The following is a 26,819-nucleotide window of genomic DNA, read 5'->3' on the forward strand; positions in this document are numbered from 1 at the left end:
AATAAGGCAGTCTGACGTATATCTAAAATAAGGTATAGTCCCATCTTGTATTCTGATCATATGAATAAAACATTCAAGCTACAATTTTAAAGTTTATGCTGTCAGAGAAACCCTTCAATCTTGTCGTGTTATGTGTATATATAAAATTGCAGGATTCGTTATCTCTCTTTGAGCTTTCTATATTTAGGTTTGACTAATTTAACTCTAACATAAATTTATATTAAAATTAAATGCTAATTTCTTTTCAAGGTGTATGCAATCAACAGTGCTGGTGCAGGGCCAAAAATCCAGCTGAAAATAACCATGGATATAAAAGGTATGCATAATAAAGGGTCTCTTTACTGGGATCCAGGGGTGGCACTGGGTGAGTGAAGCTAGCCACCCCAAAATTTGCCTTAACCCCCTATAGCTGCCCCCCGCATCATCCTGTCATCCCCCACCCACCCCACACAGCTGAGCCTGCCCCATTCCTGCCTACAGTGCAGCCCTCCCACCAGGAAGCACCGCCCCCGCACCAGGAAGAAGCTGGTGCCTCCCCTATTGGGATCCCTATATAAAATACTGCTGTATATTTAGTTTTACACGTACGTGGGTGCCTGTCCTTCCTCTAGAGGCCACATAAACTAAAAGCATGAGCATAAAGGCGAGACTCATAACTATGAGTTCTGTTCTAATCTCTGCTGTAAATTATGGTTCCTTTGTAAATTGCTTATACACAGGAGTAAAACATGGTAGTCTTACTCATGTTTGCATAATACTATTCTCCATAAGTACTACCCATAAAGTCAGTTTGACAACTTGCAGAATAGGAGACAATTAATTATGAATAAGAATTTCAGAATTAAGCCCATAATCTTGCCTGTTAGAAGTAGAGCATGGACCTCTAGCTAGTTATACCTTGCTACATGCCATAAACTTAGGTAAAAAACATAGCTCCTTTTGCAGATAGGGAAACTGAATCTCCGATATTTTTTTAATGGCTTCCCTACTTCATGAGACTACCTCTTGGGCTCTAATCCTATAAAGGCATTTGCAGACTCTACTCCTTGTTAAGATCCCCTTGACAGGATCAGAGGCTTAAATTAGGACACTAAGCAATCCCGCTTAAGCGAGTTCTATCCTATAACACAAATATATGCCTGAACCATGTGATTTTAGCTAATAAACACTGTGGCATGCCATTGTTTAAAAACAGAACCACCACGCCCTAAGAAGAAACCAACACCAGTTTACGATAAGAGTGGGGCACTACTTGTTACTGATACAACAATTGCTATCAAAATGCCTGTATGTTATTATAGTGATGTCCATGGACCTATTAAAAAGATACAAGTTCTTGTAGCTGAAGCAGGAGGTAGGAAAAAATTGTTAATTTTTTAATCTTTTTAGTTTCTTGCATGTGACCTGTTCCTTCATTGCCTTTATTTGAAGAAGAGGAGGGAGTTGACTCAGTCACTCCAGCAATTTCATCACATACCTGCACTCTCCTGCCATTTCATGCTTCAAATCTGAGGCATTATCTGTTTGTGATGAATTTTTTGAACCGTGCCACAGCACTCCACCCATTTTCGCCCACACATAATCTTACTGGCTGAAGTCACCCACATCCTCTTCCTCATTAACTTTTCCAGAGTTCAGTCATCTATTTTTTTAATTCCTTTTTTTTTTTTTTTAAAGAACTACAACTTTCTTGAAAAGAATACTACATGTTGTATGTGTGAAATGAAAATATTTGGAACTCCCACTGGCAAGTTTTTACTGCTGTTGCCATTATTGTTGTGTATAATGTAAATCTGTAGAGCATTTCTATTTTATAATGGTCAGAAGGACTAAAATAAGTCCCTTTTGTGCACTATAGGTTTGTCACTTATTTGTATTAGTGGACATTTACTTATATAGGTGTCCTCTGGCTCTACTTTTAAGTATGTGCCTACCCATGGGAGTAAAGTTTTCAGAGTTGGATCTTGCACAGTCTGTTGTTCTTTACCTAAAAAAGGAAAGTCTCAGATATTGGACTTTCATAGGCCATTAGCCTGTGCTGTATGGAAGCAGAGCATTCTCGCACTTCACTTTGTGCTTCCTGTTGTAAGCATCTACTGCAGCTTATGCATCATTGGAAGCTTATGCATCATTGCAAGATTTTTCTAATTTATTTAGGTTTCAAAATGGGAGATATTAGAGACAAAATCTTATTTCACTTGTCATATCTGAATAGTATTTTTTCCAGGCCTTTTTGGCAGTTTGAACAGTTTGCACTCTGACTCCCTGGCTAAGTACAGCTAGTCAAAAAGCCTGAGGCGGAATCTGTTCAAATTCTGCCCCTGGCCCCTGTGCGACAGGGATATTTAAGCATTCACGTGGCTACTGAGCACATACAGTAGACTCCTTCTTGCTGGGAAGGTATGCTGTGCAGCATGTGTATAAATCCCAAAATTCTGACCTGAGAAAAAACAGGAGAAGGAAAAAGGCATTCCCATGTTTTGGCCCTACTAGCTAAGTAGATCAGGCATTTGCCCAGGAAACAGGAGACCCACGTTCTAGGCCTCTCACTCAGAGGAGGCTTCAACCTGCATCTCTGGACTTCCCAGTGTTATTACATAAAATGTGTAAAGATCCATAGGGAAGTTTCTGTTCCTGCATGGGAGCAAGGATCCAAGCTAAGAAACCAGGGCCTGCTTTTCCTTTCTAGAGAACCATCTATCTTCCTGAGCCATACCCTCTTTATCTTCTTCTCTTTCTCTTGGATCTGCATTCCTCCCTTTGTTGGCTGCTCAGGTGAGCAGCTTAACAAGGAGGGCTGGAGAAGGACCTGAATAAAGCCTAACCTGTGGTCTAGTGCTTAGAGTACTGTGCTGGAAAGATGCAGGTTCAAACCTACTCTCTGTGAATGCCCTAGAACCTAGGGGCATTTTTACACATGGTCTGGTGATGCGGGTGCGGAGGGTACATTTTCATTAGAGTGGTTTTCAGTGGGGACGCTGACACAGGAGACAGAGGCTGCTGGAGGTGTGCTAATTAGCACACTCCAGCAAACTTAAGTAATCAAGTCTGCTTCACCATGCTGTAATTACAGCACATTGAAGCAGCCTCCCCACGTGTCTACGGGCACCTGGAGTGTTCTGCTTTCTTAACAAGTGGCCTAACCACTCAGCTACTGGGGTAGTGTGAGGGCTACCTTCCTATTCCTCTGGCAGATAATACCTCCTGGCCTTAGTGTTTTGCTAGGTAGACTTTTGTGACTTACATCTCCCCAGTTTACATGTCTGAGAACCATAAATGTTCAGCCTGCTGACCATGCAGTCACACCCCCTGAGCAATAGACTTGCAAATTGTGCTTAAGTGCCAAAAATGGCAGTTGCACAGCCAGAAAACTGTAAAGGGAAATAGGATTCAGCTGTAGGTGCTAAGTACTTTTAAAATCTTTGATTTATCTTTTATAAATATAATCCACTGAAGTAATTATTTAAAATTATTTTTTTATTGGCAATAGTTCAGCATGATGGGAATGTTACTAAGTGGTATGATGCCTACTTCAAAAAGCCAAGGCCATATTTTACCAATGAAGGCTTTCCTAATCCACCATGTATAGAGGGAAAGGAAGGAGTGAGTGGTAAAGGAGATGTATATGTCATAGGTGCTGATGCCACATGTTTGATACCAGGCAGTGAAGATAAAATCTGCAATGGCCCACTGAAACCAAGAAAGCAATACTTGTAAGTATATTAATTTAGGCTTATATTGATATTTGACAACAAGAACAAAAGCTCATACAAAATACGTATTTCTATGTGCTGTCATCAGACAATATGTAGAAGTGTACTTTTAAGCCTACTCTAGAAAAGCCAATGATCTTCGAAGGACTGTACATAGAGTCCAAATCTACATCAGATTTTCTATACTAAGTAGTTTTAAATTTTCAGATACTGATTTTTTTTCCCTAAAGTGTGTGAGAGAACAATAGATAAGCACTTTTTTGTTATTTTAATTATGGAAGATTCTTATACTTGAATTCAGCAAGTATAAATGTAAAATAAATACTGCCTGCTTCATGCATATACAGTGTTCTTTTAACATGGTGCCATTAGCATTCTTTAATTATAGGCTGTGTATTGATTGCATATTTTTCCTTGAGTGGAAAGGTACTGACTCATTGTTAACTGAAGAGATGTTTTAGTTCTTGCGTGTAGACATTTGGTCACCTTACTTTTTCCTTGTTAACTTACTTGTATTTTACAGATTTAAGTTCAGAGCAACAAATGTTAAAGGCCAGTTTACAGATTCTGAATATTCTGACCCTATCAAAACTTTAGGTAAGGAGTACTCAATTTATTAAAGGCATTTTAGAGGGCAGCTGTCAAGTCAAGGGTTGGCAACAATTTCTGGCTGGGGCCAGAATGACCAAGCTCCAGTTGAGACCAGTGGGAACTAGGATCTGGCTGCCTCCAGTGTTTCTCCATGCTGCCTGGCTGCAGCACATTTCAAGCAGAGCTCCCCGTCCACTGAAATCCCATGTGCCCACCTGCAGCACGGCATTGGCAGAGCCCTGTGCTCCTGAACCCATGGCCATAGGTTACCAACCCCTGTGCTAAATTTTTAGATTGCTCTCTGCTCTCTTTTACTAGATCATTCTCTTTAAATGAATAACCTCAACTTTTTAGTTTCAGGACTGGCTAGGATGCACAGTGTGGAAATCTATTCATTCTATACTACACGAGATAACTGCCTGATCTTCATAGTCTCATCTTGGTCTGCACTTAAGTGGTCTACTGCACTGGCTGTAGTAGCTATGCTGGAAACGTACTAGTGTGGATCCAGTTTTACCTTACTTTGATCAAGTTTAAGCTGTACTGACAAAAGAAGTTTGCCAGAACAAATGGCTTCTTCAGTAGGGGAGGCATGTGTAGCAATCCTGGCAAAACTCTTTAAATGTAGACATTTAAAGCCCTCAGCTGCAGCCCCTTCTCTCTGCAGGCAGCCGTTGTGAGGTCATGATCTTGTAACCTTTGAAGCTCAAACAAATGTAAAGATTTTTAGCAACCACATGCAGATTAACAAAGCTGAGTTTAAGTGTGCTAATATAGAACTTGCACTATTCTGAGTGCAGATGGCAAATGGCATAAATGTACTGGCCAGAAGCTGTGACTGCATGTGTCCTGAGTAGGTGGGACCCAATTTTCTCTTGGCAGATCTTAATGACGTCTGTGTTTCTCGTACAGCACTAAACCAGGGGTTCTCAGCCTCCAGCCAGTGGACCAAATGAGATCTGCAGAGCCTTGGAATATGTCCCACATAACTCACCATGGGTTGGGAAATTTGGCAGTAGGGATCAGTGCCCTTTAATACTGCCACCCCTTCCCACTACCAAGATCCTAAACTGCATGTGGCAGATCAGAGCTGGACCAGGACCCTCTCCTGATAGGACCTGATCAAGGCTGAGCCATGCCCCCTACCCTTGTAGAGCTGGTTTGTGACTGAGCCATGCCTCTTCCTCTCTGTCTGGCCAAGTTTGGGCTGGGCCACGCTCCTTCCCTCCCCACCATGGGGTCAGGTTTGGGGCCAGGCCAAGCCCCTTTCCCCTATAGCTGGATTGGGGCTGGGATGTCTGCCATCCCCTTCCATATGGCTGGATGGGGCCACAGAGGGCCCTGCCAATCTGGTCTGCTGGACAAAAAGGTTGAGCACCACAGAATAAACCAATACTGTCCTGACAGGTAGAAAAGGGATCCCAGAACTGGTTAAAAATCAAGAGCAGTGGTTCTCAAACTTCTGGACATGAGGCATCCCTGCATAACTTTTGTGAACTGAGTGGCTTCCAGTTTCAAAAATGAATTGATGGATTACAGTGGTTACTTTCTTACAGAGGGGCCTGGCATTGGGGATCAGGGATCATCCAGGCAGGAACAAACATGAACCTGTGCTTACCTGCTTAGTTTATCAACTTATCTACTAGCATGTTCTATCTCCTCACACCTCACAGCATCCTTCAAAAGGTGTGGTGGCACCCCAAGGTGTGCTAGCACCCTGGTTGAGAATCTTTGACCTGGAAGAATTTTAATGGGCAAATAGTCTCACCGATACATTCACATCCACTGCAGTCTGAACAACTTCTCTCCTTAGAAACTGAAGAATCACATGTATTACATCACCTGCCACCGGAGAACCCTAACCAATCTGAATGGTCCTGAGAAGAGCCAAAAACTCTTCTCCCAAACCTAAATGCTTAGAAAAATATAACCATGTCTATTGCCTTAGAAAATTCTGACACTAAAAGCCATTGAAACAAAGGGGAAGATCATATAATTTGGGCAGTGATTGGGTATCAGGAGTCCATTTAAGAGAAATCTGACTGAACCCTGCACCAAAAAAGCCATGGATGGCCTAGAGAAACCATCCAGACAAGCACAGGAAGAGATGCTGTAGTCAGACAAATAGTGCAAATTAGATATCTTCCATCTGCACAGATATCCTATTGGAAACTGCACCCCTAACTGGCTTGAGGCTACAATTGGGCGAGACCTGATTATTCCCTGACTCATGCAAAATCGGGAAAAAAACCAACCACTGGAACGTCTCCAGATTCTGTGTGCTCCTAATCTCTTCGTAAAGCAAGTGCCATCCTGTGCTGTGGTTCCATGGGAATCCTGTGGAAGTCCTTAGCTTCCAAACTGCAGAGTGTGTCAACCTGTAAATAAGACACAGCAGCTCTCCCAAGCTTTATTGGGTCTTGTCCTACCTTCTTAAAAAAATTGTCTTGAAGTTAACTGATGAAAAATCAAACTCACAGGCCATAGGTTAGGGACCGTTGTGATAAAACATCAGCAATTTCAGTTCTAAGCAATAAAATAGATAAGGTATCTCAGTAGAAACCTTCTCATGAGATGCACAACTTATGGGTTTTGCTCAACTAGCCATTGATAATACAGAATATGGATGGATGGTCTTTTTTGAAAAGAACCCATATTTTCAAAGAGAGTACCCAGCAAGGTACATCTTTGTGATCATCTATTTCTATTCCACTTGCAGCAACAGCTTCTGCTGTGAAGAAGCTCAGGTCACAGTTAAGCAAGAGTCTGAAAAGCTATTTGAAATATGAAAGCCTTTTCATACTATAAATCAGCATTGTTATTTACAAAACAAGTGCAATTCACTTTCTTTCTTTTTGTAGAGAGACTCCCATACTATACCAGGCAAAAAATCAATTTAAATTTCCCCTTAGGTACCTAAAGCCCTTTGATATTTCTGTTGTTTTTTGTCTAGCTCAGTACATGATAAACATGTTTGAATAAAGAAGAAAGCATACAATTTCAGTGAGAACTCTCTTCAGATTTATCTTGGTCATCATGCCTGTTTTTCCTAGTTTCTAGGCAGGATGTCCCTGTTAAAATGAAGTTTGCCATGAGGAAAAAATTATCAGAGCAAGGGATGGTTATAGACATACCAAAAAAAAGCATTGTAACCGTATTCAAGCAGCTGCAGTAATTAGTTTTTAGACAGCTGACATGGCACAATAGATTTTAATATATCCTGCACACTCATCTACTTTTTTTAGACTACCACTGCTCTCAATTTGGAGATACAGAGCCTTGACTTGCAGAACTACCTATGAGTCCACACTAGGAAAAAATGGTCATTTTTTCCCCTGGCATTAGCTCAAGATGTGGAAACTAATGCACAAGGCAATTTGTAGCTTTCACACATTAGCAGGTTGAAGTGAAGTCTGGTGAGCCTAGTCTAGTAGCATAACTAGGAGTGGGCATGCAGGGCACCAGTCACAGGCATTGATTTAGAGAAGGTGCCTGTGTAGTGGTGACAGCAATCGCTGCTGCTAGTGTGTAGGGAGCCTGTGAGGCAGCAATAGCAGCCACCACTGATGGTGGCAGCACAGTCCAGTGAGAGGAGAGCATGTGCCATGGAAGCAGCCGTGGCAGCCACTGAGGGACGTACAGGCATTACATTTAGATTGTCCTAACCACGGTTAAGTCTGTCTAAATGACCAATCATGCAGGCATTCAGAGCGTTTAATTTGGCTAAAAAACGGCATGCCTAGTGCACCTTGGGAGATGCAAATGCTTGTTCATACCCTGAGAGTCTCTGATAAGCCTTTTCTTCAACACAGCTTGGAACAAATTATTGGGGAATGTTTAGAAATATGTCAACTATTCTAAGGTTATTGCTTAAATGGTTACATTTTTTAAAAATCCTCTAGTAGAGACCAGTACAAACAGTGCTGAATAAAATAATCAGAGTTGTCAGTATCACTTACTCTCCCAAAAACGTCAAAAGAAAAGGTGCAAGCCTGTGCAGAAGGTCAGTAGGACAAAAACATAATAGAGCCACCTTGACAAATGGTCTCAGAGACCCAGATATTATTATGTGATAGTACATACTTCATAATTTTTCTAATCTCAGTGTTTGCATTGTAAAATTATCTTGATATGCTGTCACATCAGTACAGTGCAACACTGAATCACAACAATGCCAGATTCTAACACAGATATCTAGTGTTGTGTCAGGAAACCACACATTGATTGTTCAGCTTCTCTTGGACCTTGCCTTCATTAAGAAAATGGGTGTTTTCTTCTGGTGTATTGGCTAATACTGGGGAAATTAGCCTGCTCTTAGTTCTGTGGTACCAAGGCTAAACTGGTACTGGAATGCTTTATTTGTGCATCTCTGTACTATACTGTAGTAAATTGTCATTCATTGTACATAACCCATAAACCCAAAGAGTACCTATAAACAGCTGCACTTGTAGCTGTAGAACCACAAGTTACTATTACTGTTACTCGGAATGTTTTTGTTCATGGTGCAAATAAGCAAATGCAAGAAAAAAGAGATCTAATGTTCCTGTTCCAAAATTAAGCTGTAAGAATTTGGTGCCTTTATTGACCTGTCCAGTTAGCCAAGATTTGGGGATTTGCAGTTTGTTTCTGTTAGGAACAGGAAGTGATGGTAAAATTGGGTATTTCTTTCCAGTCTTGTTTCTGTACAAAGAGTACACTGAAGTACTGCTTCCTTACCACTCATTTTGCTCACAGTTACAAATCTGTGGCCAGCCAGCACTTTGCCTAAAACAGTCTTTCTAGTCTCTCTCTGAGTCATGCTGCAGATGTCCCAGTGTCTCCTGCTGCCCCTTTTGATTTCTAGCTGATTCTGGGCGATTCTTATATGAATACATCTCTGCTTAATAATACTCAGCCCTTCACATTTGTATTGTGTCCTCACTGAAACCCCATAGCTCAGCTTCTGAACAGTTGTGTGTGTGATCTGTGTTTTTGGCAGTGCCTCTTCTTGTTCAGATATCTTATTCCAGAAAAAGGGTCATCTGTTTCCTCCTTTTATCCCAAATGAAGAACATCTGTCACTCTTATCAGGTTCAACCTCCATCATACAATCACCCTGAGTGAGATCCAGTCTAGTGACAGCCTTATGACACCCCAAACAGAAATACATATATTTTTAAATTACAAATCAGAAATAATATACATTCAATTACAGAAAAGGTCTGTTATCCAGCATCTCGCAGGAATGGGGGATGCCGGATAACAAAATATGCTGATTAATTGAGAGGCCCTGGCTGCTGCTGCTTCTGCTGAGGGAGGCAGGCCCCACGCAGCCTCTTATGCCCCCAGGCCGTGGAGGCTCGGCAAAACCAGAAGTGCTGCAGCAGGCACTTCGTTTTCACTTTTCCTTACAAGCCAGCATGCTGGTTAACAGAGCGTGTCAGCTTGTAAGGTGCAGGTTTCCAGAGAGTTTACATACATATTGATATGTCAGGCCATTTTCATGTCACCAATCTAAACTGATCTTACTCCCATCCATATCTTCTTGGATATTTTTCTCTCCCTTTCTGTTTCTCTTCTGGCTATTCTTCACTCCTTTCATCAAGCCAGTAGGGAATATATGTTATTTCTGTGGACACTACTGAGTTGAGCAGAGTCTGATCATTCTGTTTTAATTGGGAGCTTAAAACTGCCACAACTTTCTCAAACTCGGTTTCTACAGCTACCTGTCAGGTTCCAGGAAGAGACATCTTGAGCATCCTCCATTTATTTCCTTGAGCAATCAGTCTCTTGTTCTCCTGCTCAGGGCAACATTACAGTTATCTTTATGAAGGTTGTCCGATCCAGGCATTGGCAATTATCATACGTGTGGTCAGGCCTGCATGCGACTGACATCCTAAAGGCATGTTGCCTCTTAGGATTCTTGAATGTAAAGGATTTTTGCTGGGATGCAAGGTTTGTTCTGTTCACAGAGTTCCTCCTATACAAACAATGGTGAAAAATGTTGCAGAGATTTAATTACTGCATGGAGTTTCTCTCTACTGATGTGAATAATTTATCCCCGGAGAATTTAGACTTTTTATACAAATAGTTAATAACTTTGGGGGTTTTTTGAGTCAATACTTCCCTCAAATTATAAGCACTAGTATCTGTATTCATATGGTTTTGAAAGCATTGATCTGGGTAGGCTAAGACAAGAGCCTTTTCACCTCTGAAAATACTTGGGCCCACTCTGATCATTGGCCTTTTGCCACACAACCTAGGCAGTCATTTTATAATAGTGACAAAACCACAAATAAACCTTCTTCAATACCTTGTTTTAAGAGAAGAAACCCTATAAACTTTTGCACGCATGTCAGACGGCCAGTTCTTCACAGATTCAGTTATCTTTTTGTCAGAAGAAATTCCTCCCTTGATGACACTGTGTCCAAGGTAAATTACCCATTTTTTAAATAAATCACATTTCTTTGGGTTCAGTTTCAGATTGATAGCCTTAAGCTTAATACATATCACCTGTAAATGTACCAGTTCCTGTTCAAAAATTTTAGTGTGTCTCAGGATATTCTCTAAGATAGTAGTTGTCAAATTTTTTGGCTGTGTACCCCCTTACCTGCAAAATATTGCTCCTTGTATCCCAAATATCCAAATCTCTGACATCTCTGCAATTCCTTAAGGAAGAGTGTCACATTGTTGTCAGTGCCATTCCTCAATACAAGTTGATCAATCAAAAGCTTCACTACCATTATTAAAATGTAGGCATGTAACCTTTGGCAAGGCAGTGTATACCCCCAGGGATATGCATATCCCAATTTGAAAACCACTTTTCTAAGGAAAACAGGCTGAAAAGCATGGCAAGCCTCCATTTAAGTCTGTAATATGTCTGGTGTATTATACCAGGCAGAGGACATCACTAAGTTACCATTGCCCTTTTTCTGCATGCACACTTTGTTTTCCTTATCATTTGGACCCATTTCTGCTTTTAAGATCCAGTATGGAAAATGAGCTAGAGCATACAATATCACTAGGATATTGTATATTTTCAGGGGCAGATCCAAGGGGTTGCAGTGGCACAGTTGCACCCTCCCCTTCAGCTGTGAGGCACATGTGTATTCAAATCTGAATTCACTGGTATGTCATGACAGCTTCTATTGGAGCTTGGCCGGTACAGGGAGCTCTCTGATCTCACCACCTGATTGATGCAAGGTTTGGCAGAAGCCCTTGCTTTCATAGAGCTCCAGGACTCAGAGGGTGATTGCTGCTATTACCTATCCTCTCTTTTACCCTGCCACTGAATTTAGCCAGGGCAGGGGTGGAGGTCAAGGGCAGATGACAGCATTGCTTACCCCCTGGGCTCTGGAGCTGTGTCAAAGCAGGGGCTCTGGCCAGAACTCACCCCGATCAGCTGGTGAGCTCAGAAATCTCTGTACCTGCACTGTATCTCCCTTGCCTCCCTCCTGGATTCACCCATGCACATTTGGGAGGATGTGACTACATTTAGTTTTCTGTAATGCACAGGGAATATCAATGTATATCTTTGTTGCTTTGTGGAAAAAAATCCAAACGTCTAACCCTTGTTTTGCAACAGTCTATGAAACTGTTCTCCTGCTAACACTACAGTGAACATCTCCAACAGAAACTCTGGAAGTACCTATTCAGCTTCTTTTTAATCTGTACTTATTAGGGCTGTGCGAAGCTTCAGTCGCTGATTTGATTTGGCGGCTGAATCTCCAAATCCAAATAGAATCAGGGGACCCTTTAATCTCTTCAAATTGAATTGGAACCCTCCAAATCGATTCGGAGAGATTTGGAAAGATTCAATGATTCAGACGTAGACACAGCTGTAAACATTTTTTCTACATACCTCAAGATACCAGGTGGCTTGTGAATGCCAAGATGCTGGGGCAGATGAAGCATCCCATGGGAGCATGGGGGGAGTCTCTAGCGTTCTTGGCAGCAGATCTGGAAGTGGACCAGAAGCAGTCCCAGTCCACTTCTGGGTCTGCCAGGGAGTACGCTGGTTGTTAAATTATTCTGGAAGTCATCATTGGTATCCAGACATGCCAGCAACTCAGTTCTCCATGATCCCACTGACAATTCAGGTGGATTACCTTCTTTTCCTTGCCCACATTTACAGTGCCCTAGTTAAACTGGCTGGCTCCAAACTGCACACCCAGGGCTTGTACCAGGTCTGGATAAATCGTTCGTTTTTCTGGTCTGAGTTCTACAACATCTTCAGTACTATGCAATTCAAATTGGCTTCTGAAAATCTATTTATTCAGGGTAAATAAGGGTCCCCTAGTATTTTTCCCTTGAAAAGTGTTGTATTATTTGAGCTGGGACACTACCCTCTAAAAAGTTATGACTGAGATAATAAAACTTATAAATAGCCTGTCTTACCCAAGTCCTTTGGCTAGGCCGATTTCGCAGCTAAGTGACTGATTTCCAATGTGGCATGCAACCCTCTGGTTTTCTTTTGCAAGGTTCTCATTTTATTAAAGCTGGAAATGATGTTTAGAAGCAGCCAGCCAGCAGCAGCTAGAAATATAAGGAGATTGCAATATAAACACTTTCAGTGTGTTTTTAAGAGAAAGCTAGAGTAGACCTTTTGGGCAGAGAGCTGGTTGGAAAGGGGTTTGGGATGGAAAGCAAAAGAGTTATTTCCTGTTGATTTCTTCCACTGTATTCAGAGAAACAGGTCTTTGTTTACATCATTTGCAAATAAACAGGATGGAACCAAGGAAATGCCTGACTTCCTCATCAGTTTCTCCTTCTAACAGAACTCTGAAAGACCCTGTATCCTGGCCAGTTTCTCACTTTAGAGGGGACAGTGCTGGTGTGAAGAATAGGATATAGCTTCCAAAGAGAGAAAAGACCCAAAACAAGACTTGTGAACTTTTTAAAAAAGGAATTAAAACAACATCTGAAATGGGAATTAGAATCTGCAGGCAGAAACAAAATCTTTGGCAGCAGCTACAAAGTGTCTGGGAAGATGCCATATGTTATATGTTAATACACTTTAGGTTTTAGTAACTATATGGGATCTTTTAAATATTTTATTAAATATTAAAACTGATATATCTGCATGAATACAAATGGGTCTCTCATGTCACGCTATCAAGAGACATTGGCTGATTTGATTTCCCTCTAGCAAAAGTAACATCTAAACATCAGATATTTGTTCATCTTCAAGTTTTTAATCCCAGCATTGCCCATTTTCTGTTGCAGGTGAGGGAGTGGCAGAAGGATCTACAGAAGCAGGACTTGCAGTTACATTATGTATACTTTCCATGATTCTTCTTGTGGCTGCAGTTTATGCTTTTGCAAAGTAAGATTTATTTCTACATATAATTGCACGCTGTTTGTAATATGTATGCAAGAATTTCCTCATTTATAGATTATATAATTTATATATAGGGAACCAGCCTGCCCTCTTAAACTACATTGCATTTTAATAGCATCTTTTTCTTGTCATGTAGGAATTTCCTATAATCCAATAAGGGAGAGACAAGCTGCTTGATTTGTGTCAGCAGCCCAAGCTCTGATCTCAGTCGCTAGTGAAATTCCAAAGTAATTCCAGTGAAATTGATGGAGTGATTGTGGATTTATGCCTGTAGAAGAGAAATCAGACTCTGCTTCCAGCTGTAGCAACCTTTAACATTATATAGATGCCTGTTTGAAGAAGTTGGCAGAACACTATGGATGAGAGTACTTCATGTTGTAGTAGTGGTTGTGGCACAACCATGATGGTCCTGGGAATATGTAAGAAGTGATATTTCCTAAGGAAGGTCTCACTGGACCAATTTTCTATTTTGGAGAAATGTTAGACCATCATTTGGGCACAATGCATCTGAGTCAGCACATTTTGTGGCTAAGAGCTTGTCTAACATTTCTCCTAACTGTAAAGTTGGTTCAATAAAAGATGTTACCTCTCCTCACAAATTTTGCTTTTTGCTTTATTTTACTCATTCACCAGGGGTGAGTAAAATACTATGTAAGCAGGGCATTGCAGAAAACTGGAAATGGAGACCAAATATTTGTATAGAAATGAAAAACACACAAAAAGGCTGGATTCTCTTTTTACCAGTTTTGTATTAGTGTAATTTCTTTGGATGCAGCCAAATTATTTCTGATTTAAGTTAGCAAAATAAGAGGAGAACACAGTCCAAATAAGAATCTTAGCTTGGTTTCCGTATGCTTGATATAGAATGAAAACTGGACATTTGAAAAGCTCTCTCCTTCTGTGAAAGCTTGGTATTGTCTTCCAGCTAATTCACGTACACTTAACAAATCTTTTCAATAGCCTTTTTTATTCACTCTCAATTTTTACGGCAATTTTTGGTTCAGGATCCGAAAAAAGCAAAAAGAGGGAGGCACATATTCCCCACGGGATGCAGAAATTATCGACACTAAATTCAAACTGGATCAGTTGATTACAGTGGCAGACCTGGAACTGAAGGATGAAAGATTTACACGGTATGTATACTCCACAGGCAAAACAGTAGTCCAAAGGGTCTGTAGCTATGACCCTTTTCTGACCTGTGCTTGTTTGGAAGCGTGTGCGGTGTTCTTATTTACTCAGGTCACTGAGATCCCCTTTCAAAGAATGATCTCCATCCTCCAAGCACTTCTTGCCAGTTTTTAGAAAATTATTTCATTTTCACATCTTTTACAGTGTTAAGTGAAATTTACAGTTGATTCGGAAGGGAAGTTTCTTTTGTGTGTTTTTTTTTTTTTAAGAGAAATTACTGAACATTTCTGATTAGTATTTTTTCGTACATTGAAGATTTGTAAACATATGAAAGATCTGAACTCTTCAGTAGGGTCTTTTTCGGCAAACTTCAGCTAATAGCAGATTTGTTGTTGTTTAAACGATATTTAGAAAATCTTCTAGCATGGATGGGCTTGTCTGAAAATTGGGTTTCTCTGAAACATGCAAGCTTTCTGAATATTCGTATATGCAAATCTTGAAAAGACATGTGGCCACCCAAAGCCCCTCAGCTGATAAGATTTGCTGTGTGACAGAGGATCATGCTGAAAGGGAAAAGTGGGCCATGCTCCCTTTGGTAGTCAGATATCTACATATTATTCAACAAATAAATGCAACTACAATTCTAAATCATGTGTTGCTGCTAACTTAATTAGCAAACATTGAATAAATATTGTGATGGAAAAGGCTAAGCGGGCTGAATTCTGGCGGGGAACAACACTTTGGAGGGCTCAGTAACAGCTTGTTTTGCTGTAAATACTTGCTAAGTAGTTTTGTAACTAGGACCTCTAGATACCTTTACCCCCCCCGAGATGGTGGCTGTTTGAGCCTGGCAGCAGGCCACAGCCTGCTCCCTCATTTTTTCATAGTGCTTAGGGTCAGAAGGGACCTAAACGAATCATCAGGTCCAACCCCTGAAATGTTTTCCCCCACAACATTGTTTAATTTGATTGGGTGAGTGTTAGTCCCCAAGTTAATACTGTCGTTTTGTAACTGTTTTGCTGAGAGCGTGGCTAATTGTCAGAGGCAAAAAACTGAGTTTCTGAGAGAGCTGGAGAGAGAAAGCGTAGTCCAGAGGAGAACAGAGAGCTGGAAAGAAGAGAGTAGTCTCAGGGAGGACAGAGTAGAGAGAAAGGTATAGTCTGAGAGAAGACACAGTGGAGTCTGTGGAAGGGCAGAGGAAAAATACAATGGCACAATAAGGACCATTTGCTTGGAGCTGAGCAGCTGCTGTGCTGTTTGGCACTCTGCCCCTTACCCCCCCATCCCTTTGAAGAAAACACCCAAAAGGAGCCGTCCGAGGTAGGGGAGCTATGGATCACCAGGGAAGCCCAGGAAAGAGAAGTGTCAGGGTCTCAAAGCCAGAGGCTTCTCCCTTGTGAAGCCAGTCAAAGGCTAGTTTCAGGGGGTCCTTCAAGAAAGGGAGACTGAATAAGGCTTCTTTTTGGGGAGTCTTAAAAGTGGCATGATTCATGACAAATATTATTTACATGTCTTTATTTTTCTCTACTATGTCACTAATCTAGAGAGTGAAGCGTAGCGGTAGGCGAGCTTCTCAAGGGTGAGACAGCTGAGATAATCTTGCCCTAAGTGTTAAGCACCCCATTGGAAATTACAGATAGTTTAAAGATAGAATATTGTAGATGTTGGGTTTTTTTGGTCTGAGTGTTTATGACTGTGGATGTAGTAAGAAAAGATTACTGGATATACAAACCTGTTCATGTTTATTCACACACAAGACTTTGTGCCACATGCAACACATGGTTAAACATAATGGGAATAATTTGGTGGTTAATGTATGTGGTGTATTTTGTGTATAAACATTTTGTTTTGATTATGTGTTTTACTATCTGATTAGCGATAATGGTATTCACTGTAGGGGCCAGACACCATACTGTATGGTGTACAATTTGTATTACTGTAGCAGTAGCTTATATAAATGTCATTAATGAACCTCCCAAAATTATTGTTTCCCCACAATCTGCACCTTTGCAAACTGTTAGAAAAATAAAAACAATGCCATTTTTGTTTGTATACTAAATTATTAATGGATTTTACTTCCAGATGCTCTTCATTTTTCTTTAGACGCAAGGAGATATATGTCATCCAGTAAGTTATTTCATTGTTGAAGAGAAATAGTGTGTTTTCCCTTTTTTTCCTGTTAACTTGTGCACTACTGTACTTTGGGGATCCTTTGACAAAGAAAATCACTTTTGAAAGTATATTATAGTTCATTAAAATGAAATTGGTATTTGCAACCTGCAGTTATACTAAAAAAATATTACATTTGTCATTGAGATGTCCTCTTTGAACTCAGTGATTTATGTTAATGTACTGAAATTCTGCAGCTATATCCTTCCTTCCATATTTTGCATTTGTGCTCTGCCTACTTCTCCTACTCTAATACTGGCCAATAGCACTGGCTCTTGTTTCAGACCATTCTTGTGAGCTGTAGGACACAGCTGCTAAATTTTGGATTATATTTTTCAACAGCAGCTGCTGAGGGACTACAGCTGGCTTCTTGCCTAGGTCCTTTATTGGATGTGACAACTTTCTGTGGAAGAGTTTGAAGAGAAGGGCTCACTGTAAGGTCTTCAGTGCAGTAATTGACTTTTTCTTTGAAATAATTAGAATATTGAGGCCACTACTGGGAATATATAATAACAGTGAGATGCCAGACGTTCTTGTTCTGCTGAAAAATCTTTGGCATTTTCTCCAGTAGTAAAGACTATTATTACTACCTGTGCAGCATGAGCAAGGTTCTGTTGTAGCACTGTCTGTAGTACATTAGGCAGGAATGTTCTCTGCAAATCTGATGCTGGCTTTTATAAAGAAAGAGCCTTCATGGTAAATGGGATTTTCGCTCAGTGGCTGAAGGAAGCACAGCAGCTGATGCCATGGAAACTGCTGTCATTCAGCATTGCTAATTAGTCTGGGACTGTGGCTACCCTTTTTCTGGTTACCAGGTAGCCCATGCAGAGTAGTGTGGGATGTGCTGGGATACTGCTGCCTGGTATGGTAAGTTTACAGGTTAGAAATGCCTATGCACATTCAAAAAGGAGCTTCACATACACTGTGAGCTCTATGAGCTCACTGATGCAAATTAAGCAGCAAGGGAAAGGAGGGGATGAGTGGTGGCAGTGCTCACCACCTCCTTTCATGGAGCCCCCTATTTGAAAGCAGGGACTCCAGGAACTCCAGCTGGGGAGCTCATAATGTTCATAGCCTGTGTGGATTACCCAGTAGGAGCTGCACTGATGTGTTTCTGAGACCTGAGAGCTTACACAGGCAGTACACAGCCAAAGCAGGAGTGAAAATGTGCCAGTGCACCCCCTGGACTTCATAATTTGACACAGACACTTAGCTCGTTACATAGCCAGTACAGCATTTCCATGTGATTGATGCTACTATGGTCTATGGTTCAGTTAAAGGGAAAGATTAGCTCTTCTGTTGTCTGGGTATGTGACTGTGCTGAAAGGTAGCTATAAACCTGGTGAGAATATGCCACGAGGAAATGACCTTCATAGGGAAATTTCCAGATGCCAAGGGGTTGGTGGAGAAGCTCCTGACCTTTGCAGCTCTTCAGTGAAATGTGACAGGAATATGGTGGTGCAGGGAGAGAAAATGCCTGAGAGCACAGTGCTTCAGCTACTTTTGGCTGCAGGAAGATCCATAAGGAGCTAAATTAGAGTATAAATTAGAACCATCTTGAAGCAAGGTAAAAAATAAAGGAAATACAAGTACGTCAAAACTACCAGGGTTCCATATTTTTTTCCCCATGGTTGTGCTGGAACAAAGAATCTGACCCCCCCAACATTTTCCCCAATGTTGGTATAAGGATTGTCTACTTCAGCCAATATCTTATTTTTCCAAAAGTAAACACAAAACAGATGATGTACTTTTCCACTCTGCATTCAAACCATGTATAGGAGAGGAATGTGATCAGCACAACTGTGAGATTGGCTGACGTTCCCATTGGAAGTGCTAAGTGCTATGTTGAACATGACATATTCTAAAGACACTCTAATCAACAGTGCCTCTTCTGATAGTCAGCTGCCAAGCAAGCTGGACAGGTGAGCTGGCAGGGCCTTTTTTTCTGTGTCATATACATGTGGACAGAATCTTGTTTCACTTTAAGTGCTCAAATGCCAATTTTCCAGCCATGCAATGCCATTTTTGGATCCTACTCCCTGTGCAGTGTGGACACAAGCCTGGTGGTTAGAGCACTATGCTGGGAAATCAGAAAAGTCTTGGGTATTTGCTGAGTAGAATTTTGTGACTTATGTTTGCCCACAGCTGCATGCATAGAGTTGCATAGCTGCCCAGATCAGTGTGCAGCCTAGTATGCTTGCTCAGTAGCCATGTGAACTCTTTATCTGTCTACATGGCCTGGAGAGTAGGATTGCAGAGTGCCAAAAGTGGCACTTGGACTTCTGGAAAACTGCCGTCTGGGCATATAAAGTGAAATAGGATTCTGCCCTACATGCGCGCAGCACAGAAAAAAAAGGCTCTGCACAAATTTGCTACACACACCATCTGGTTGGAATTAGCTCAGATCATTTGGACTGAAAGAAATAACTTATGATTAAGCCCCTGTTCTGCACTGATGTGTGCAGGAGAAAAGAAAGTCTTTGCAATGGCAGCAGCTTATAGATGTGTTGTGCCATTGTACTAGAAACAGTTGTACTAGAAACTTTCAATAAGTACAGCAGATATATCTCCTGAAGTAACAAGAACATGAGTGCAAGAGCCATTCCTGCTGCTTTCAATAAGGATATTGAAAGCACACACCCTTTCCCTATACCAGCCCAGGTCTTCTGTGGATGGACTTGAAAGGAAGGAGGCCTTGTTATTGCCTCAAGCTTTCATTCTCCCTACACAGTTTCTAGCACAACTGTCAGTTGCAGGCTCTATGAGTTCTCCATACCAAGAGTGCAAGGACCAAGATAACATCTGGCCCTCTGCAATGGAAAGGGAAAAGCCACATATTTTTCTCCATCACCAGTAAATCCTCATAGAGGGTTAAGCCCTTTGTAGCTTGCAATTAACTAACACTTTCTGGGAATAATGGAAATGGGTGTTTAAGCCTTTAGTGGACATATTCATTTCTATAGTTTTTCATTTCAACAAAGTTGTAATTCCCCGTAGAATTCTACTGGCTGATCCAGAGAGAAAGCTGAGTCTGTGTGACAATAAAGTCTTCAGTAACTATTGCCAACACAAATAAATGGCTCTTTTCTGGGTCTATCAGAAGTAATCTGAGTGGGATTCAGATGTTTGATATGCTTTAAAAATTCCACACATGAAACAATACACTGTTTAAAAAGAAAATCAGATTTAAAGCAATCAAGTATTCCTTAGAAACACAAAAAAGGAAGTAGAATGCAGAATAAATGGAATTTGTCTAGTTACAAAGGAAGAATGTGCCTTCTTTAAGTTTGATTCTAAATTGTACTTTCCACGGTATGATGCTCTTTGAATCCTGATGTTTCAAGCAAAAGACTGATAAGTGATCAAAGCCATGCTGTTGACAAACTTACTGCATGTTTATTTTTTTTTAATAGCAATTCTGAGAAGATGCAAGAATTTTATCTTCTTAAGCGTACATGCACGCACACACACGCACAGAAATGTGCGCACACACACATGCTATAAGAAGATAAAATTCTTGCATTTGCCACAAAGTTGCACTTTAGAAATAATGGGAAAAATAAGCTGAGGGCTGCAGCCAGGTAGACCTGTCCTCTGCAAAACAGAACAGAGCTACTTTCAATGAATATGGTTGTCATCCATATAAACCTCCTTTTACATTTAGGCCAACATCTGAAAATGGTAGGTGCTTCAAGTTAGATAACTTAATCCACACAAAGAAATCTAAATAAAGATGGTTAGACCTGCTACTCATACTAGTGAGTGGATCTAGAGGGTGCAGCTACACCTCTTCTGGAGCAGACTGCACCATGGGAGGGTCTGGGGACTTTTTCTAAAGCAAGTGAAAATATTCTCTCCCTTCCCTGTCCTGCTCAAAGAAATGCTCCCTCCCCATCCCCATCCCTCCTTTCCCTCCTCATGCCCTTCCCATTGTCTTGAGAGCACAGAAGTACCAGAGCCAATCCTGTCTGCTGCGCAGCTAGGCATGAGTTCAAGGGCTTCAGGGATGGACAGGGTTCCCCTTCCCTGCACTGTGACCAGGCAGGGTGGGGTGAACTCTTCAGAAGCCCTCCACTCATCATGTTGCTGTTGTTCCCTCCCCAGCTGAGACCAGCCACTGCTCAGCCTGGCTGGAACTTCTCTGCCCCTCAACCATTGAGAACGCAACAAGGGCAAGCAGTGGCATGGTGGTGGGGGGAGAGTTTAAGACTCCCCAGAAGCTATGATCTGCATGTATTGGTGGGGCAAAGGAGGCTGGGAGCGGGGGTACAGCCACCCACGCAGTGTGAGCTGCTGCTTCTGCACCCCACTTTGGGAAATCCTGGATCTGCCCCTGCTCACACTTGCTATAAAGGGAGAGCGAAAGCTCAACTACTCTGAAAGTCAGGTCCTTCATTGTATATATGTGTTTAGGTATCAAACTTTATGTGCTTAGATTCTTAAAAAATGTTTTCTGCTTGTTGAAGGCAAGGTTCTTTGGATAGATGTGGCATCTTTTCTTAGACCAACTAAGTAGTTGGGAAAAAGTTCTTTACAAGCTTTTGGGCACCAGCACCCTTCTTCAGGCATAGGGAGTCTGTTTTCAGAAGACAGCACCCTCTCCACCCCTATACCCCAGTAAAGCAGAGACTCCCTATGCCTGAAGCATGAACGCTACATGCCCCTGGAGGCTGGCAAGCTCCCTCAGGCAGCAATGATGCTGTTAGCGGCAGGAGTGTGGCAGCAGCAAGTGGGAAGCTCCTGCAGGCAGCTGTGGTGCTGCTGGTGGCAGGGGAGATAGGAGGGTGGTGGGCACCAACTGGTGGTTGGCAACCACCCGCAGATGCCTCTGGCAGCATTGGTGGTGGCCAGCGGTGATTTGCGGACCGCCTGCAGATGCTCGCAGCAGCAAGAGGAGTTGGTGGCAAGCAGCAACCGCCTGCAGGCGCCGCCAGCAGTGTTTACGCAAGGGGGTACACTGCCATGCTTAGGATGTGCATGTGCACCTGTATGCACCCCCTTCACATCACCAGTGGCCTGAAGAAGGGTGATTGCACCCAAAAGCTTGCAAAGAATTTTTTTCCAACTACTCAGTTGGTCTAATAAAAGATATTATCACATATACCCAAGAACCTTACTTGCCTATGTCCTTAGACCAACCCGGCTACAAGCAAAAATTCTGCTTGTGAAAAGTGATAAAAGACCGGCACTGAAAACAAAATAATTTTCTCTGCAGCACAAATATAAACTAGAAAAGACCTTAACTAGGAATAAAAGTTTAATTTATCCTCTGTTCTTGATGAGTGCCCGACTGGCCTGCTGAGAGTCTCAAATTATGTTGTTGGTGGTTCTTGTCTCTGTTCTTCCTTCACCACTGAGAGGCTACATGAAATGTTCTGGAAGCTCAGCTGTTTCATTTAGTGTTTCCCATACATATATATGTAACCCTTCTTCCAGGCAGTAGTCGGCAGCATCAAGGGCCAGGTTCAATTTTGGGGTACTGACTATATTTTTCCTTGGCTTGAGCCCCCACCCAGACCACCTGGGAAACCCTAAGTGAATTACTAGGGTGTACCGCAAACAAAAAACCCCTCTTCACAAGCCGTATAAACACAGAAAACAGATTTATTAGAGAAAACAAAGAAAAACACCAAATGCAATTTAAAACACTACTAACTACAGAGCAAAGTCTATAGCTGGTACCCTCGTGGGGAGGCTTCACCCATACCCAGGCTGTCTAGGACTTGGGGCTCCCCAGTGGATAGTTCCAGAGGCCTGCACCCCTATACCTATACTTTACCCCTTTACTTCAGCAACGGGCTGGAGAGGGGACTCACACCGGAGAGTCCTCCGCTCCTCCCTGGGTTCACTGTGCCATGGGGAACTGCTCGAGAGTGTGAATCCTTCTGTACTGCAAGGGACTCCCTTGCTCCTGGAGAAGTGGTACAGCACCGACCTCTACTTCCAACATGGTGGCTTTGAGGGTTTAACTGAGGCTTTTCTCAATATACCGCATCCCAAAATTCCTAGTCCCGATCCCAGCTCTGCTGGGCAGAAAGAGCTTGGAGGAAAGGTCGGGCCTATCTTGGCTCAGGCCTGAACTACATCTAACACCTAACAACACCTCTCAGTTAGGACATAAACTACAAAAAGGACAAAAGGAAGCCCAGGCCTATCTCGCTGGGCCTGAACTGGGCAGCAAAAGCTGATCAGGCCTATACTGCACTGAGGCATGGATAAACAACAAGTAGTGCCAGGTCTCATCCTGGGTCCAGCCATGCCAGGCTTCCCCCGACCCAAATCTGCCAGCCAAACATATGGCTGCGGTTCATAGCTAGGCTGAAATGCAATAGATGTCAAACATCAAAAAGGACCCTGGCCTGTGGCTGTAGCCTGGACACCCAGTCTCGGCTATACCACTGTGCTGAGACCATACAATTACCCAATGCAGGGCCAATAACTGCCAGGACCCATTCCTGGGCAGTTTGCTCCAGGGATTAATACCCACAGTGGCATTAACCCACTTAAGAAAAAAGGGGGAAAGAGAGAAGAAATAGGAGTCTCAAACTCCCAGACATGCTTTCTTTCCCTATACCTGAGGTTTTCTCATCCCATAGCTTTTGCTTGCCTCTCCAGTGAAGGGTGGGGAGCAGGTTTTTCTGGCTCCCAGACCAGCTATGCAGCTCTCAGCAGTCCCAGGAGGAAGCTCAAAATCTTAGTTGAATTGTTCTTATATAGCTGGTGTGACATCACCAAAGCCTTGTCCAATTAGGGAGTGCCATAGCCCAGCCTCTCTCTTACTCATCTGCGTGCAAGATCTGCTTCCTGTGGCCAATGAGGTCAGAGGGTTTTACATATTTCACCCAAATACAGGCCCCAGCACATGGCCAAAATAACAAGAGCCATCTTGCTCAAGCTCACACACGCACGCGCACACCACCCCCGTGTGTGTGGGTGTTACATACATACATACGTGTGTGTGTATAAAATTTATGTTCCCAAATAACAATTATAATCATTACTTGCTAGCAGTTCCAGGAAGCTGAACCAAAAACTCAGTGGTCTCTCCATTCTTGCACACCATCAGAGTTGTTTAGTTATGGCATACCCATTTCTACAGCCAACAGGAAATAAGGGAGTAATGTGGCTAGAATCACAAGCCTTTAGATATCAATACTATTCCAGAAATTACAAGAATGTTAATTAGGATATTTCTTTTGCTCTAAGGGGAAGCTAGAAGAATTCAAATTTTAAAAGAAGATTAAACAGAAAATGTCTTTGTAAAGATTACTAAGAATTTTATTATGAAAAATTGCAGAATGGTAAACTTGATGTTCATAGGCAAGCACTTTTGTATGCAGAGGTGGCATACTTATTCAATAGTTTCTCCTTGAGAAAATTTGGCTCTAATGCTGCCAAAGGCAGTAAAAGTTAGTTGTATCTACCAAGAAATGCATGCCTGGTGACATATGGAAATAAGACCAGCAACATAATCAGTGCTAGTTAAACTTAAAAATGGACTCTGCAGGGGATCTCTGATAACGACTATGCTGTAAATACTTAATCCTTCCATATTCTCTTTTTCTTCCTTTTCTGGATTTGCAGTGCCCTTTTGGTGTCTTGATGGTTTGATCCTGCTCCTATTAAAATTTCAATGTCAAAACCTCCATTGGCTTTAATGAAACAGGGTCAAGTCCTTCAAAAGACTTATTGCATATGGATTTCCTGTAATTTATTTATACTATAAAATTTACATTTGTTTTAAGAATATCACCATGACAAAATATATGTCACCAATGCATCTTCAATAGGCTTGACATTACATTTGGTAGAACAGTGAAAGTAATTTAAGAAGTTATGGCTCTGCAGTTATTGCCATATTATAACTTTGTTTACTTTTCTAAAAATTGTAAAACATAGGTTTTTAAAACTAAATTATTGATGAGATTTTTAAAGAAAACCAAATGATTGCTTATGCTCCTAAAAGTATGCTATTAGTAAAATGTATATTCATATACACTTGAATTAATTTCTCCTATTTTTAAAGGATGTGTATGAGAAAGAAATGGTAAAGTGTGAGTTTTGCAGGAGTAAATTATCATTTAAAATCTGTTGTTTCAAATTTCTTTGGTAGATGTTTTTAGGCAGGCCCTGCAAACTGAGGGCCTGAAATGGATTCCTGATGCACTGCTGGAAGGTGACTAGAAACTCTGGTGATGCTCATGAACCTGTCTACAATTAAACCCCTTGCATGAGCAGGGCATTAGGAACCTAAATATGTGATTTGATTTTCAAAACTGCTGAATTTTTGGATAGTTTTGTTCAATTTAGGTACTTATTTAGGTGCCCAAAATACAGACTTACAAATAGTTTCATAGTTTCTAGGGTCAGAAGGGACCTGAGTAGATCATCTAGTCCGATCCCCTGCCATGGCAGGAAAGATTACTGGGGTCAAACGACCCCAGCAAGGTGTTCATCTAACCTCCTCTTAAAGACCCCCAGGGTAGGGGCCAGCACCACTTTTCTTGGAAGTTGGTTCCAGATCCTAGCCACCCTGACCGTGAAGTAGCGCCTCCTGATATCTAGCCTAAACCTACCGTCTGCCAGCTTGTGACCATTATTCCTGGTCACTCCTGGTAGTGCTCGGGGGAACAGGGACTTCCCCAATGCCTGCTGATCCCCCCTGACTAGTTTGTAACAGGCCACAAGATCCCCCCTCAGCCTTCTCTTGTGGAGGCTGAACAGGTTCAGGTCCCGTAGCCTGTCCTCGTAGGGCCTGCCCTGCTGTCCCCTGATCATGCAAGTGGCCCGCCTCTGGACCCTCTCCATGTTGTCCACATCCCTCTTGAAGTGCGGCACCAGTTTTGAAATAGAAGCACCAGTTTTGACAATTTACGCTTTGGACACGTAGGGCCACAGTCGCATTGTCTCAACATGTACTTTGACATGAGTGTTACTCTACCACATTTTTGAATGCCTCCTCTTACTTTCAAAATGACCCACACTGGTACCTGGAGTCTCTGCAGAATCAATGGAGAGATTTCATGATGCCATGATCATGGAAGAGTTTTGTAGGTTTTCCTACTCTTAACAGTTCTTGAAGTCAGACAATTTAGATTCCTCTTTGTGTTTGCCCTAGAGCTTAGTGGTTTGAACACTTGCTCAGGATGCGGAAGATCTGGGTTTTAGGCCTTCCTCAGCTTGAGGAGATTTGGGATTGGCTTTCCCAGTTCCCAAGAGAGTACCTTAAACATCAGACTATACAATAGTTTAGATGAAAACATTTTACAGACACACCGTTGAAGGTTATTGGGCTGGAATACAATAGACATGGTGCTGGAAAGAGCAAGAGAAATCCTAGCTCTGTATTATATTAGTTAGTACATTTTCCTAGGGAAAGGAGAGTCCTGGATTTGGGTCCCTGTGCTGGCATCATTTCTGTTATGCAACCAGTGGCCGTGTAATATATAATGCATAAACAGTTCTGGGAACAAGCAAGAGATTGCTTCTGTAACCTAGTGACTAGGACATTCTTCTAGATGGCAAGCTTTGCATTCTGGGTCCTGTTCCTAGCACTGTTTATATATTTTACATTATATAATCATTGGCTATGAAACAAAAATAACTCTGGGCTCAAACAGCCTAATCTCTAGGCCACAAAGGAAGTTGGTCTCCCGTTTCTTGGATAAGTGCCTTAACTCTGAGGCTAGTGGGCAAAAGGGAGGTTGCCACCAATTTTGAGCTGACTTGAGTGCTGTAAGTGGGTGTGGCTACATGAGACATTTACTGCACAGTAGACTAATTAGCTCTGCAGTAAACATCTTGCATCTAAGTGTACGCCCCTATTAGGCTGGAGTAAACTAATTTAGTCTGTAACAGGATAATACTTACAAATACAAGTAAATACAATGCTGTCTGGG

The 26,819-nt window shown here is 41.9% G+C and overlaps 1 protein-coding gene across 1 annotated transcript in view; it reads left to right on the forward strand.

The window, feature by feature from the left end:
- The window catches only part of PTPRQ (protein tyrosine phosphatase receptor type Q), a 217,980-nt gene that overhangs the window by 162,757 nt on the left and 28,404 nt on the right, over positions 1 to 26,819 (forward strand). The window contains exons 47-53 of the mRNA XM_090042600.1: positions 250 to 316; positions 1,196 to 1,354; positions 3,491 to 3,713; positions 4,237 to 4,310; positions 13,509 to 13,608; positions 14,628 to 14,756; positions 16,834 to 16,878. Coding sequence (XP_089898726.1) covers positions 250 to 316; positions 1,196 to 1,354; positions 3,491 to 3,713; positions 4,237 to 4,310; positions 13,509 to 13,608; positions 14,628 to 14,756; positions 16,834 to 16,878 — 797 coding nt within the window. The remainder of the gene's footprint in view (positions 1 to 249; positions 317 to 1,195; positions 1,355 to 3,490; positions 3,714 to 4,236; positions 4,311 to 13,508; positions 13,609 to 14,627; positions 14,757 to 16,833; positions 16,879 to 26,819) is intronic.

Source organism: Crocodylus siamensis, chromosome 4, assembly GCF_052110815.1.
Source record: "Crocodylus siamensis isolate JL-2025a chromosome 4, ASM5211081v1, whole genome shotgun sequence".
NCBI lineage: Eukaryota > Metazoa > Chordata > Crocodylia > Crocodylidae > Crocodylus > Crocodylus siamensis.